Below are 15,508 nucleotides of genomic sequence, written 5' to 3'. Positions count from 1 at the left end.
GTGATGTATTTGCATGGTCAGCAGCTGATATGCCTGGCATAGACCCAGAACTGATCACTCACAAATTGAACGTAGATCCAAATCGAAAGACCGTGAAGCAAAAGAAAAGGAGATCTGCCCCTGAGAGGCAGGAGGCAATCAAGCAAGAGGTAGAGAAGCTCTTAGAGGCTGGTTTCATTGAAGAGATACAATTTCCGGAATGGTTAGAAAACCCAGTAATGGTAAAAAAAGCTAATGGAAAATGGAGAATGTGTGTGGATTTCACTGATCTGAATGATGCATGCCCAAAGGATTGTTTCCCGCTGCCAAGGATAGATACAATGATAGATGCGACCGCTGGTTACGAGATGCTGAGTTTTATGGATGGATTTAGTGGATACAATCAGATAAAGATGCATAAGGATGACATCCCAAAGGTATCATTCATCACTGACTTTGGTGCTTTTTGTTATCTTGTTATGCCGTTTGGTCTCAAAAATGCAGGAGCTACCTATCAAGGTTAGTGAATAAAATCTTTAAAGATCTTATTGGGAAAAGAATGGAAGTATATGTAGATGACATGTTAGTTAAGATTCTTGTGAAGACTGACCACATAACCTATTTGAGAGAAGGCTTTGAGGTCCTGAGATACCATAAAATGATGTTAAATTCGGCAAAGTGTGCTTTCGAAGTGGGATCATGAAAGTTCTTGGGATTGATGGTCTCTAAGAGAGGAATTGAGGCAAATCCTGATAAGATAAAGGCCATTTTGGACATGGAACCTCCAAAGACTATCAAAGATGTTCAAAAGCTCACCAGAAGGGTTGCTGCCTTGGGACGATTTATCTCCAAATCTGGAGACAAGTGTCTGCCTTTCTTTAAATCCCTGAAGAAAATAAAAGATTTTATATGGACTGATGAAATCCAAGAAGCATTTGAAGGTTTGAAGAAATACATGGTTCAAGCCCCGTTATTGGCCAAACCAGACCTGAACGAGACTTTGTACTTATATTTGGCCGTTTCAGAAAATGCATTGAGCGCGGTGTTTGTTAAGGAGGAATTAGAGTCCAGAAACCCATATAATATGCCAGTAAGATTTTGCATGAAGCTCAATTAAATTATTCGATTATTGAAAAGTTTGCTTTAGCCCTGATGATGGCCTCAAAGAAGTTGCTTCCTTACCATTGTTGGATTTTAAACGCAGCGGGGGCATGGCAAAACACCTTCACACATACAAAATCCAAATAAAAGCATACAGATCATGAATAAAAATTCGAGGGATCGAATCTAACCTTTAAAATAATTCGGAAACAACGATCAGAGATCCTTAGCAGTTGCTCCTCAAGTGTGAAGCACTCCACCGGTATCCACCAAGAAAACGATGTTAAGGAGGAGGAAGGAGGTGGAGAGAATTGGGTTTTCCAAACTTTTTGGGTTTTGGGGTTCGAATGAAAATAGGGTCTATAATAGTATATTTATAGGCAAAATTTTCAGCTGAAATTTTTCCCATAAATATTATTATTATTATCCCATTTATTATTCTCATTAATAATTAAAACACCTTTTAATTATTAATCCTTTTTCTAAACACTTTAGAAATAATTCTCTCTCTTGATTTAATTTCCAAAAATTAAATCCTTTAATTAATAATATTAAGAACTTTTCTTAATTAATTTATAATCAATTAAATCTCATTTAATCAATTATTAAATTTTCCAATTAATTATTTATTTCATAAATAAATAATTATCAGTCATTATTAATTAATTCCTCCACCATTAAATCATTCTCTTTTTATGGTGTGACCCTGTAGGTTCAATATTAAGCCGGTAGTAGAAATAAATAATAATAAAACTATTTTATCATTATTTATATAAATTCTCTAATTTATTAAATATGATTAATTAATTAATCACATTTATTCTACATCGTGAGGGATACTTCTCAGCATATCGCGACTATCCGGATAATATGAATTCACTGCTTAGAATAACAAGAACCTATTCAGTGAATAGTTACCGTACAATAAACTCCTTCTACCCTTCAATGTCCCGATTAAATACAAGGCATGGATCTCGTGTCAAGCCTATCTAATTCAATCACTTGCTTACCATTTACTATGCGTAGTTCTATGCAAATTAGAAACTCCTTTCTAATTTCATTCACTCTGGCCAGAGATTCCTGAACTAGCATAAGTGGATCAGCCTTGAACATTCGCTTCCTTCACTGGAAGGGGTAGATCCTTTATTGATCAGACACTATCTTCGTTTACAAATTCCTATACCCAGTAGAGCCCTAATAATTGTCCCTGGAGACTAAGAACTAAACCAAAGCATAGTTCAGTGTACACAAGATGACTATGATGACCTGAAGTCTAAGGATACTTGTACAACTATCACTATGTGAACAACTGCTGACATGTGAGTGAACTCCATCAGTTGTTCAGCTGGGCGAGTCATGTTCAGTGAACTTATTCTATAATAAGCACCTACATACTAGCTATAGTGTCACCACACAAATGTCTATGAGAACAGACAACCTTCATAATGAAGCAAGCATATTATGTACCGATCTTTGCGGATTATTAATTACCAGTTAGTAATCCTACGACCAGGAACTATTTAAGTTTAGAGTTATCATCTTTTAGGTCTCACTATTATGATCTCATCATAATCCATAAAAAGCTTTACTCTAAACTATGGTATATCTTATTTAAACACTTAAATAGATAGAGCCCGTAATAAAAACAAAACAAGTCTTTTATTAATATCAATGAAATCAAAGCAGATTACACAGGAAGTTATTCCTAAATCCTAATTCATGATTGGACTTAAGACATATTCCTTTCAATCTCCCACTTGTACTAAAGCCAATCACTCTAGTATATAATACCCATCTTGTCTTTATGACGATCAAAGTGACTTTCATAAAGTATCTTTGTGAGTGGGTCTGCTATGTTGTTATGTATGTCAACTCTAATTCAATACAATATAAGAAATGTTACCGCGCTCCCACTAACCCTTTTGTAGATGCATGGTTCATCTACGTTTTTGATGAAATCAAACTCTTTGATTGTCTCATCAAAATGAATGTTCCATCTTTCGAGAAGCTTGCTTTAAACCACATATGGTTCGCAGTAGCTTACACACTAGGCTTTCATTTCCCTTGGAAAGAAAACCATCTGGCTATATGCCAGATCTCATAGTCGTAGTAAGCAGAAATCGCAAGCAAAATCCGAACTGATTTTAACAGGGCTATAGGTAAAAAGTTTCATCAAAGTCAATCCATTGCCTTTGTTTGAATCCTTTTACCACAAGCCTGGCCTTTAAGGTCTCCACCTAGTCATCTGCTCTAATCATTCTTTCGTATACCATATACATAGATTCCATTCCGGTTTTCATGGCACTTTGCCATTTCTCTGAGTCAACACTACTCATAGCCTCATTATAGGTTACAGGGTCATCATCATCAATGATTGACAACTCATTGTCATTCTGAATGACAAGGTCATATTACCTCTCAGGTTGGCGAGACACTCTCCCTGACCTATGAATGGGCTGTTCCACAAAAGGTTGTTCAGTCAGAACAGGTGTTTCCACTTGATCCGTAGTAGTTTGTGCTTCTTGAACTTCATCAAGTTCAATTTTGCTCCCACTGTTTCCTTCAAGGATAAAATCCTTTTCCAAGAAGGTAGCATGTCTGGAGACAAACACCCGATGATCGGTGCAAAAGTAATACCCTAAAGTCTCTTTAGGATATCCCAAAAACTACATTTTACGGATCGATATTCCAGCTTATCTGGGTCAACATACTTGACATAAGCTGGACATCCCCAAATCTTAACGTGTTTAAGACTCGGTTTCCTTTCTTTCGATATCTCATACGGAGTTTGAGGAACAGATTTGGAAGGCACCTTATTCAGTAAATATGCTGAGGTTTCCAATACATAACCCCATAGGAATACTGGAAGATTCTCATAGCTCATCATGGACCGAACTATGTCTAACAAAGTTCGATTTCTCCTTTCAGATACCAATCTGGAGGAGTCCACTGGGAGACTATACCATTTACTTTGAGATAATCTAGAAACACTCCATTAAAGTATTCACCAGCTCGATCTAATCGAAGAATTATAATACTATGTTTGGTTTGTTTCTCCACTTCATACTTATATTTTTGAACTTTTCAAAAGCTTCAGACTTGTGTTTCATCAAACACATATCTGAATCTAGATCTATCATCTATGAAAGTAATTAAGTATGAAAATCCACCCATGGCTTGCGTAGACATTGGTCCATATACATCTGTGTGTACCATTCCTAGCAAATTTGCAGCCCTCTCTCCATGTCTTCTAAATGGAGACTGCAGTGCCACAATGAAGTGAGATTTTCATCATCCCTTTTCTTTTATTAGTTTGTTCAATCTGAAGTAAATTATGTCACATTTATACAGACCATTATTTGAAGCACCACGTCCATAAAGAATATTATCTCTAAGAGTAGAACATTCATTATTCTCAATAATAAATGAAAATCCAGCCAAGTCTAACATGGGAATAATATTCCTCACAATCGAGGGAACTAAATAACAATTATTTAAAAAACAATAGTCTTGCCCGTAGGTATATGTAAATGAAATGATTCTACATCTTTAGCAGCAACTCTTGCTCCATTTCCCATCAGTAGAATCACCTCCTCTTCCTCAAGAGTCCTACTTCTCCTTGGTCCCTGCAACGAATTGCAGATGTCAGAACCACAGGCGGTATCTAATACCCAAGTAGAAATTTGATTTAATGACATATTCACTTCTATCATGAACATACCTGAATCAGAAGCGGTAGTCTCACTACCCTTCTTCTTCTTCAATTCTGCAAGGTAAACCTTGCAGTTCCTCTTCCAGTGCCCCACCTTGTTACAGTGAAAGCAAACAACTTTGCTCTTGGGGTCTTCAGCTTTTGGTGGAACCGGCGTTTTCTCACCTACTTTCCTCTTCTTGGAAGGGTTCCTCTTCCTTTTCTTAGGATTGGAACCTTCACCAATTAGAAGAACAGAACTCTTCTTAGGGGAAAATTCGATTCTGCAGTCTTCAACATGTTGTGGAGTTCAGGCAGGCTGACATCCAACTTATTCATGTGAAAGTTCACAACAAACTGCGAGAACAAACTCGGAAGCGATTGCAAGACCAGGTCTTGGCTCAGCTCCCCATCCATGGCAAAACCAAGTTGTCCAAAACGTTCAATCAAATTGATCATCATAAGTACATGGTCATTCACAGATGATCCCTCAGACATCCTACAACCGAACAGCTCCTTCGATATCTCATATCGAGCTGTCCTCCCCGCCACATCATACAACTCTTATAGATGCATGAGGATAGTGTGAGCATCCATATGCTCATGTTGCTTCTGTAGCTCAATGTTCATGGAAGCTAGCATGATGCATTGAGCTACATTTGCATCATCTATCCACTTATGATACATAACATGTTCATCATTATGCGCATCGCTAGCAGGTTCAGTAGGCTTAGGTGAGTCAATCACGTATTCCAGCTACTCAATCCTGAGAACAATTCTCAAGTTTCGAAGCCAGTCAGCATAATTAGGACCAGTCAATTTGTGAGCATCTAGTATGCTCCTGAGTGATAGTGCAGAAGACATAACGTACAAAGTAAATCTGTAAATGATAAACACATAACAACACTTAGCAAATATTCGATTTCATTTCAAAATACTATATGGATCGGGTCTTTATTCATAAGTGGCTCCCACTAGTTTATCTAATTTATTCAACCCCCTACGTGAAAAATTAAGCATTCATAATGCTAATGGGGATAGGGATCCTACATTCCATTACACAACCCCAGCTGTGGCACGAAACGCCATGTAATGTTCAATAGGCAGACAACTCTTGTCAATTATATCTAATGTTATTCCCTAATCAAACTTTAGCCTCTTGAATAATTGAGTCACGGCTGTGGCATGACAAACTCAATATTCTAATTCAAGTCTAACCCAACATTCCGTACAATTGAATCAGTCCCAAAGGCCCACGGCTGTGGCACGTAACGACCTTTAGATTCTTATTCAATGTACACATCTATATGTAATAGACAAGTATTTCTTATTTCAAAATCAAAGCCCTCGGCTGTGGCATGAAACGACAATGATTAAAAAATAAGAACTACTTTTCTATCATGTTGGAAGGCTATCACCGACACAAGCCCGTTGTGTCATTGGCCAATTACTACTTGATATTATTTAATTTTAGAGGGATTATATTACGTTACAATCATAATCATATTATAAAGAGATTCTTCCTTTTAAATTAAATATTTCAAATCAATAATCAATAATCAGATGATTCCCAGATCGGGTGGAGCATTGTCAAGAGGCGTCACTTAATAACCCTTTCTTACAGATAGAAATCTGTTGTTGACAGAATCATCCTTTCTCTCATATCGAAAATTCATATTCAATTACGTGTTTCATAAACACAAGAATCTCATGATTGTATTCATAATATTATTATTAAGGTTATGAAACAATTTCACTATACTAGGTTGTCTAACAAACGCCTTATATTCATTTAAGTTCACCTAAATCTATCATCGCATGATAAACTAAGCATATATGACATATATAAACATGAATAAACATCAAGGTAGGCATGTTATATCATCTAGCACATTAGTCTAAGCATTATACATCTCTATTATCACATGAAGCATTTAAAAGCAGTTAAAACAGTTAAAAACAGCTTTAAAACACTTCCGGAAATATAAACAGTTCAAAACTTTTATATAAACTAAAATTGATCACTCCATTAGATCCGTCTCGGAAAAATGAATCCAACGGTATATTGCACGCCCAAAACGGATTTACGAAACACCCAGAAAATCAAATTTAATGTGGACAGTCGGGCTATAACGCATTAGAGGAACGCGTTACAAGCCCTGTAACGCATTCCGGTGATGCGTTACAACCCTTTTAAGCCATTAAAAGGTGTAACGCATTCCGTGAATGCGCCACAGGGTGTAACGCATTCCCGGAATGCGCGACACCCTTTTTTTTTATTTTCTGCAGCAACCGCCGTTTTTATTCCTCGAACTCCGTGCCTGTCTTTTCTTTCTCCGTGCAACAGCATTCAACCGTACAGCAACCAACACAGCCAGACAAGGAACAACAGCAGATACAAATATATATATATATATACTATATATACATATATTTACTTATTTAATTATGAATTTTAATTACAAGAACTTCAAAAATTCATAATAAAAAATCTATATATCATAAAATTATGAAAAAAATACCCAGACGATCAACAACACTTGTAGAACCCAGATCAATATTAAAAATTATTCTGAGAAACGATTTCTCATCAGACAAAATTAATCCATGATATAACTTGTAAAAATCATAATTAATTCATACAAGCACATAAAATTCTGAAATTTTTACCACAGATCTATATGCATACAACCTATGCTCTGATACCATTGTTGGATTTTAAACGCAGCGGGGGCATGGCAAAACACTTTCACACATACAAAATCCAAATAAAAGCATACAGATCATGAATAAAAATTCGAGGGATCGAATCTAACCTTTAAAATAATTCGGAGACAACGATTAGAGATCCTTAGCAGTTGCTCCTCAAGTGTGAAGCACTCCACCGGTATCCACCAAGAAAACGATGTTAAGGAGGAGGAAGGAGGTGGAGAGAATTGGGTTTTCCAAACTTTTTGGGTTTTGGGGTTCGAATGAAAATAGGGTTTATAATAGTATATTTATAGGCAAAATTTTCAGCTGAAATTTTTCCCATAAATATTATTATTATTATCCCATTCATTATTCTCATTAATAATTAAAACACCTTTTAATTATTAATGGTGTGACCGTGTAGGTTCAATATTAAGCCAGTAGTAGAAATAAATAATAATAAAACTATTTTATCATTATTTATATAAATTCTCTAATTTATTAAATATGATTAATTAATTAATCACATTTATTCTACATCGTGAGGGATACTTCTCAGCATATCGCGACTATCCGGATAATATGAATTCACTGCTTCTACCCTTCAATGTCCAAGAACCTATTCAGTGAATAGTTACCGTACAATAAACGCCTTCTACCCTTCAATGTCCCGATTAAATACAAGGCATGGATCTCGTGTCAAGCCTATCTAATTCAATCACTTGCTTACCATTTACTATGCGTAGTTCTATGCAAATTAGAAACTTCTTTCTAATTTCATTCACTCTGGCCAGAGATTCTTGAACTAGCATAAGTGGATCAGCCTTGAACATTCGCTTCCTTCACTGGAAGGGGTAGATTCTTTATTGATCATACACTATCTTCGTTTACAAATTCCTATACCCAGTAGAGCCCTAATAATTGTCCCTGGAGACTAAGAACTAAACCAAAGCATAGTTCAGTGTACACAAGATGACTATGATGACCTCAAGTCTAAGGATACTTGTACAACTATCACTATGTGAACAACTGCTGACACGTGAGTGAACTCCATCAGTTGTTTAGCTGGGCGAGTCATGTTCAGTGAACTTATTCTATAATAAGCACCTACATACTAGCTATAGTGTCACCACACAAATGTCTATGAGAACAGACTTCCTTCATAATGAAGCAAGCATAGTATGTACCGATCTTTGCGGATTATTAATTACCAGTTAGTAATCCTACGACCAGGAACTATTTAAGTTTAGAGTTATCATCTTTTAGGTCTCACTATTATGATCTCATCATAATCCATAAAAAGCTTTACTCTAAACTATGGTATATCTTATTTAAACACTTAAATAGATAGAGCCCGTAATAAAAACAAAACAAGTCTTTTATTAATATCAATGAAATCAAAGCAGATTACATAGGAAGTTATTCCTAAGTCCTAATTCATGATTGGACTTAGGACATATTCCTTTCACTTACTTCCAAGCTCATAAAATTGAGGTGCTCACGAATCAGCCTTTGAGAAACATTATCCACAGTCCTAAGCCAGTGGGAGGATTAAATAGGCCATTGAGTTGGGAGAATTCGACATAAAGTATAAGCCGCGAACGGCAATAAAAGCCCTGGCCTTGGCTGACTTCGTGGTTGAATGTACCGTCCCTAACCAAGAAGTCGGGGGAAGGGAGATACAGAACCTCCGGGCATGAAGGAAAAAGAGGAGGATGGAGGATAACAGACCAAGGACAAGGAATTATGGGTTCTCTATTTTGATGGGGCATCAAAAACAAATTTGAGTGGAGCTGGGTTACTTTTATAAAGCTCCGATTGATTCTTAATTGAATATGCTAAGTTAGATTTTCCAACCACCAATAATGAAGCCGAGTATGAAGCTCTGATAGCTGGTCTTGGCCTAGCAGGGACATTGAGGGTCAAAAACTTGACATTTTATGGGGATTCAAAGCTGGTGGTATCCTGGGTCAAAGGACGTTTGAGGTAAGAGATAAAACTATGGCAAAATATGTACACCTAGTAAGGGCCATGATGACTCAATTCGACGAATGCCATGTTGAACATATTCCAAGGGAAGAAAATTCTAAGGCCGATGCATTATCCAAATTTGCCTCATCAAATATAGAAGAAAGCTCTGGCAACATGTACTTTCGCATTCTGAAAATACGGAGCATAGACGTCAAGTTAATTTCCCCAATAGGACCTGAAGGGTCATGGATAGATCCTATTAAGGCTCATCTGCAAATCGGATGGCTTCCTAGTGATGTTATGGAAGCAAGAAAGTTGACTGTGCGAGCTCTAAGATATTTTCTCATTGATGGGATTCTTTATAAAAGGTCTTTTATAGTTCCCTACTTGAGATGTCTTAGGCCGGATGAGGCTCGACTTGTTTTAGAAGAAGTGCATGAGGGTATATGTGGCCAACACTTGGGGGGCAAGGCCTTAGCCCAAAAAATTACTCGCTTAGGCTTCTATTGGCTAGAGATGATGGCTGGTGCCAAAGAATATGTTAAGAAATGTGATCATTGTCAAAAACAAGCCCCTGTAGTAAGATAACCTCCCAAAATGCTGACTTCCATAAACTCCCCAATTCCATTTACTATGTGGGGAATGGATATTCTCGGGCCTTTCCCAATGGCTACTGCTCAAAAGAAATTCTTTATTATTGCGATTGATTACTTTACCAAATGGATTGAAGCCAAGCCCTTGGCAAAGATTATGACTAAGAAAGTCTCACAGTTCCTGTGGGAGAATATTATGTATAGATACGGAATTCCCTGAATCTTGGTAACCGATAACGGAACACAGTTCAATAATAAAGAGTTCAAAAAGTATTGTGATGAGATTGAAATTGACTTGAGATTCACTTATGTTGCTCACCCTCAAGCCAATGGGCAAGCAGAAGTTGCAAATCGTATTATTTTAAATGGGTTAAAGAAGAGGATTGAAAAATCCAGAAATAATTAGGTGGATGAAGTTCTACCAATACTTTGGGCCTACAGAACTACTTGTAGGGTTACTATAGAAGCAACACCATTCATGCTAGCATATGGGGAAGAAGCAGTTGTTCCAGTAGAGATATCTCATTCATCTCAAAGGATCCAAGCATATAATGTTGAAGAAAATGAAGAGGGGAAAAGGTTAGCCATGGACTTGATAGATGAAGTACAAGATGCGGCGCATACAAAGATTGTGGAATATCAGAAAAAAGCCTCTTTTATTACAACTCCAGGGTGAAAGAGAGATTCTTCAAGCAAGGAGATTTGGTCCTAAAGAAGGTGGAAGCTTCCGGAGTAGGGCAGAAAGGAAAGCTCGCCCCAAATTGGAAAAGGCCATACAAGGTTAAGAGTGTTCAAGGACGATGATCTTATAAATTGGAGACCATGGACGGGGAAGAATTACCTCGGACTTGGCATGCTCAAAACCTGAAAGTTTACTATCTATAGCCTGTACTATAGTGGTAACAAGTTTCAAAAGCACCTTGAAACTTTGCTTGCTTAGGATTTTATATCTCAATTTTAGTAAGATTCATATTATAGTTCATGACAATTAAGGGTTGAAACCATGTTATATAAGGTTTTGGAAAACCAGACTATATATTCTTAAGTTGAAATTATTTCAAACTTTGAAGAACCAAGTTATGATAATGCTTTGTTTACTTAGCAAAATTTGTGCTTTGATAAACAGAGTAATAAATAACAAAAAAAGAGAAATTCAGGAATTCATCTATGATAGGAATGCCATGAGCAGCATTTGTAAGTCTATCATATCCATCTGTTTTTCAGTCTTGTTTCCGTTATTCAATGCATGACTCTTAGAACTGTGTGGTTCACATCATTTTCAGTCTTATTCAATGCATTACTCTTAGAAATGTGTGGTTCAGATTGCTAATCAATTAAAAAGTATATGAAGTAAAGGAAATAACATAAATAAAACCCCGAAGGGTAACAAAGTCAGAATATGATATGTTAATACAAAGAAGGCCACGACGGGCTAATAAGAAACGGAAACTAGTCTAAATCCTTAAACAAATCATCATCATTCCCCCCATCAGTAGTAGTTGGGGGAGGGAGAACAGGCTCTTCTTCGGTAGGAGTAACATCCTGGGAAGGAGAAGTTGTGGCCTCATAGGTAGCGGGAATGGGAGAAGGAGGAAGATCCTCTAAAGGAAACCCTCACCTAGGAGCATGATGCATTGGGTACGCCTCGAGAGTCACCCCTGGCACCTTCTTTCCAATCTCCCCCACGATCTGCTCCCAACAAGTGGCGAATGTCACATGGAAGTTAGCATCATACTAGCATTTAGGACCTTCTGAAAGTCCTCTGATGCTTTATAATCAGCTATCACCTCATCTCGACCCCTCTGAGCCTCCAACTCTAGCCTGCGAACCTTCTCCTTCTCATCAGCTAGCTCCCTCTCCACCTCTCTGAAATGAGTAAAGTTGGCCTCTTAAGCTTTGAAATACCTATCCCCATCCCTCTCAGTGATAGTCAGGCTGGCCCTCACTTCTTCAGGTTATGAAGAGCAGCCTGAAGGTAAGTGTTCATCTGCAAAAGCATAATATAACACAATAAGATAAATATATAACGTAAAGAGAAGGAAAGGAATACTAAAAGAAGGATGTACAAACATACCGCAGCCACTGCCTGAGAACTGAGGCGCTCAATCTGGAGATCGCCAGAAGACTCCACTATCTCAGCCCGGTCTCGTGGCGTCACCACGCTCTCAGACCATATAGCGGACGCCTCAGAGCTCCCCACGAATGTATCCCTCCTCTGCAGGCCCCAGGTCACGGTGAAGGGAGATATATCCTCATCAAGGCTAAAGGGCCTCTCAGATATAAGGGCCTCATCTAGGATGTGGGTCTTAGAACGAGAATCACCTTACTATACTTCACCTCACTACAAAACAAAGAAGACACTATCAACGAAATAATACTCGTTATAGATAAAAAGAGTTTGGACTAGTAATATTCTTAACTTGACTGGATGATGTACAAATATTCTTAAAAGAATATTAATGTATACTTTTCTTTAGATTAAATGAATGTTAGAGTATACTTGTTATTACTTCATTTTGAATAATATATCTTATTTCCGAAGTAATTAATATATCAAGTCCTTGGAGAAGCTTTATAGCTTTCAGATCTTTTATAAAATAATTGCTCGTTTAATATAGTCGTGTTTAGACTTTTATAAATCAAGAATTTTTACACTTATTCTTTAACTATTTGCATTTATAAAATGTTTGGCCAAGAGAATAAAATGTGCGTAATTTAAATAAAATATATCACAAAATATAAGAGTAGAGTTTAAACTAGATTAGCAGAATTTATATGTGTATGTATATATATAATACAATATAAGTTTTAAGTTTTTCCCACGAAACACTGAAGATGCTAATAAGGGAAGTCTCTTAATTCTTATACTATTTTATATATACTTATATTTACTTAAAAGTTTTAAGATCTTCCCACGAAACACTAGATGTGCTAGTAAGGGAATTCACTTAAATATTTTAACTAAATATAATAAATATGTATATATAGATATATATATAATATAAGCCTTAAGTTTTTTCCACGGAACACTAAAAGTGTTAATAAGGGAAGTCGCTTAAGTCTTGTTAAACAATTACAACAAATATATTAATATATGGCCTAAATAAGTGCGCTTAAGTTTAAAGAATAAAATGATAGATTTGTAATTTAATTCCCACAAAACACTAAGGTTCTAGTAAGGAATATGAACCAAGCGTTGTATACAATTATCACTTCGTGCTAGAAGTGTATAATTTGTCGAATCTTTGTTCGATTAAAACAATCCTTATACGGATTAGTTTTTATTTAAGTTATTCTATATAAAAACTTGTAGAGATGAGGAGAAGGTGGTACTAAGCTTCTTATATAAATATTAAGAGTGGTCGGTTAAGGCTCGGACAAAAGCTGAGGGGTTTACCACTTTTAAGATATGAACGGAAAAGTTCACCGGAAAAGTTGGCGTGAAAAATTCGCCGGAGGTTTGGCCGAATTTTGGCTTGTTGGTCGAACTTGGGAAGCCCTTCGGGAGGCAAAAAAGTGGTGAGGATGAGCTTTGCTTGAGACGATAGAGCTTGGTTGTTGGAACTAAGCTTGAAGATCAAAAACCTTAAATATATAATATATATTTGTAAGAGAGATGGTTTTTGAGATGAAGTATTTGGGTTTGGATTTTAGAGAGTGTGTAGAGAGAATAATTCTTGAAAATTTCCAGTAATTAATTAGATCTTAACTTGTGTAAAAAATGGTGGCGGTGGTTGTTTATTTATAGAAGGAATTAGGTAAAGGGAGTGGTTGAGATTGAGTAAAATGGAGGGTGGATGAAGAGAGTGGTGTGGATTGATGACACAGAGGATAAGGTGTGTTAGTTTGCAACTTGCATATAGGACAAACAAGAAAAATCCCAGCAACTATTAATTATATAATAATGGTTTTTAGCATTTTCAAATAATCATTAATTACTTAATTAATTAAGTAATTAACACCATTTAATATAATGTCTTTGAAAACCCTTTAATAAATACAACCAAAAATATGATAATTACCTAAATATCATAAAATGATGATCTGCAAGTTTTGGTCAATTTTGGTCAAAGGTAGCTTGGTCAAACGCTCGGTCAAAGTCTTGGTCAATACCCTGAAAAACACACCCGAACATAGTTTCTCGAAAAATTATGAAACTTTAATCATGCATAGTGTTAGATATGTTTGTGATGTCATGTCTAATATGATTTGTGTTTAGTTTTCAGATTTTACTTAACAGGACAAATCAGTACTGAACTAGAAATCAATACTTATACTGAAGTCAGGACTTAAGATATCAGAAAATAAGTTGTCATAACTTAAGTTATCAGGAGATATTTATCAAAAGATAATATCAGGACTTAAGGAGGCGTTTAGATAAGGAAGGCGGCTGATTGAAAGGAAAGAAGTTCAAGACAAACATAAGAAGAGATATGCATGGAGAAGAATTCTATAAGGAATAGAATACTTGGAAGAAAAGATAACTGGTTGATATATATTAGGAAGCAGAATTATATTCGATATCAATTAGAAGATTATCTTGTACCTGTGTAGTATATAAACACAGCATAGGGTTTACACTACATGTGTTATCTTAATCTAGTTTATTATTCATTGTAACCCTAGCAGCTCTCGTGATAATTTGTTCATCACTGAGAGAGAACAGTTCTTTATAACAGAGTTTATTGTGTTGAAAAAAATCTGGGTTTTGTTACTTGAGTTCTTATATTCAATTTGATTGTAGTAAACACTGTATTCAACCCCCTTCTATAGTGTGTGTGACCTAATGATTGGGATAAATAAATCCTGTAATAACCCCAATTTTTGGGAAATTTTGAAACCCTTATGAACAGTATTTTTGCTGAATGAGAAAATTTTTCATGCCACACTATGTAGGGGTTCTGATATGGATATTCTGAGATTTTATTAGTACTTTATATGGGATATAAGTGTATGTAAAGATCGTCAGAATCCAAATCCGAACACTTTGATTTTTCCCGGAAATCCAATAGATACGGAAAGAATTGAGTATAAGGTAACAGGATAAAAGGATTTAAATTAAAGGATTATAGGAGAGGATCATAAAAGGAATATAATATATTGAGAAAGGTTAAGGGAACCTAAGTAATAAGATCCCGGGTATGATCCTTCAAACGATAAACGAAAACGAAAGTTAAGCGAACCGTATAACAGATCAGCGGTCATTAGGCAAACAATTAGGAAGTTAATCAAAGGGATTAGAGAGGATGATGTCACCCAACCAATGAGAAGAGGACAAGGAGGGGAGGATGACATCATGAGGATGACACAAGCATGACATGGGAAGGAAGGAGATGTGGTGGCTTTTTAACCACACAAAATCAAGGGCAACTAGGTAATTTACTAAAACAAACACAAAAATCAAACCAACCAAGCCAAGCAAATCATTTTTCATCAAAATCAAAAAGAAACCAAGGCATTGTTCTTCATGCTCTCGGCCAAA

The 15,508-nt window shown here is 36.3% G+C and overlaps 2 protein-coding genes across 2 annotated transcripts; both read left to right on the top strand.

Moving 5' to 3' along the window:
• The first annotated feature begins 697 nt into the window (after positions 1–697).
• Positions 698–1,096, top strand: LOC141718489 (putative mitochondrial protein AtMg00860). The gene has a single exon (XM_074520873.1). It carries the CDS (start codon positions 698–700, stop codon positions 1,094–1,096), a length of 399 nt encoding a protein of 132 aa, XP_074376974.1.
• Positions 1,097–9,463: 8,367 nt separating this feature from the next.
• On the top strand, positions 9,464–10,021 carry LOC141718488 (uncharacterized). The gene has a single exon (XM_074520872.1). It carries the CDS (start codon positions 9,464–9,466, stop codon positions 10,019–10,021), a length of 558 nt encoding a protein of 185 aa, XP_074376973.1.
• Positions 10,022–15,508: the final 5,487 nt, after the last annotated feature.

This window comes from Apium graveolens, chromosome 4 (assembly GCF_009905375.1).
Source record: "Apium graveolens cultivar Ventura chromosome 4, ASM990537v1, whole genome shotgun sequence".
Classification (NCBI taxonomy): domain Eukaryota; kingdom Viridiplantae; phylum Streptophyta; class Magnoliopsida; order Apiales; family Apiaceae; genus Apium; species Apium graveolens.
The sequence above is the reverse complement of the archived record's forward strand: the minus strand, read 5'-3'. Positions and strand labels throughout refer to the sequence as shown.